Genomic DNA, 778 nt, shown 5'->3' with positions numbered 1-778 from the left:
TGTGTTTATAACAAATGTAAAAATTCAACCATCAAACTTTTAATAAATATATTTAATTAAAAAACAACGCCCAATTATTATGTAATAAATATTTCTACGATATTACATTTTTATAAAGAAATAAAAAGATTATCTACATTTGTGAAGTAACCACGTTGAAAATAGCTTTCTAATATGTTAATTCTAATTTGTTTATTGCTATTAGTAATAACACGCATTAGTTTTTTCGTCGTGGTTCTGTTTATTTAAGTTTCCTGGTTTTTGTTTCTTGAGTTTTTTCATTGTTTTAAAATTTTAGTTTCTTGAATAGTTGTTCTCAAACGTTGTTTTGATTTAAACCAATAGCTGTAATGTGGTATCAATCTGAAATATGAGGAATATCACAATTTAAATTTTTAAATCAAAAATTCTGCCGTATACAGACGATTACCCGTAATTTTATGTTTTCATTAAATAATTGGTGCAACAGAAGCAAAAGCAAAATTTTATTAAATTAAAAACTATATTTATGCAATAGTTTTTTTTATTCATTTAATTTATATTTAATATTGTTATAAGATTAACCCCAATTATGAAAGATTCTTACATGGGGGCGATACAAAAATACGAATTGTCAAGTGATGATTGCAGTCAGGGGACTGGAAGATTATTAAATGAATTAGAAATTGTTGTGTATCCACCGAATTTGGGGAAGTGGAAAGAGCAGAGTAGTAGAGAAATGTTTTTGAAAGAATAAGCTAAGAATTAAAAATTTTTATTGTTAGAAATATTGAAAAAG

The 778-nt window shown here is 25.1% G+C and overlaps 1 protein-coding gene across 1 annotated transcript; it reads left to right on the top strand.

The window, feature by feature from the left end:
• Nucleotides 1-571: 571 nt before the first annotated feature.
• AAJ76_166000207 (hypothetical protein) lies at nucleotides 572-736 on the top strand (the record flags this gene model as incomplete). Its single annotated transcript, XM_024474194.1, has 1 exon — nucleotides 572-736. One exon carries the CDS (start codon nucleotides 572-574, stop codon nucleotides 734-736), a length of 165 nt encoding a protein of 54 aa, XP_024329684.1.
• Nucleotides 737-778: the final 42 nt, after the last annotated feature.

This window comes from Vairimorpha ceranae (assembly GCF_000988165.1).
Source record: "Vairimorpha ceranae strain PA08 1199 chromosome Unknown NODE_166, whole genome shotgun sequence".
NCBI classification, from domain to species: Eukaryota; Fungi; Microsporidia; family Nosematidae; genus Vairimorpha; species Vairimorpha ceranae.
The sequence above is the reverse complement of the archived record's forward strand: the minus strand, read 5'-3'. Positions and strand labels throughout refer to the sequence as shown.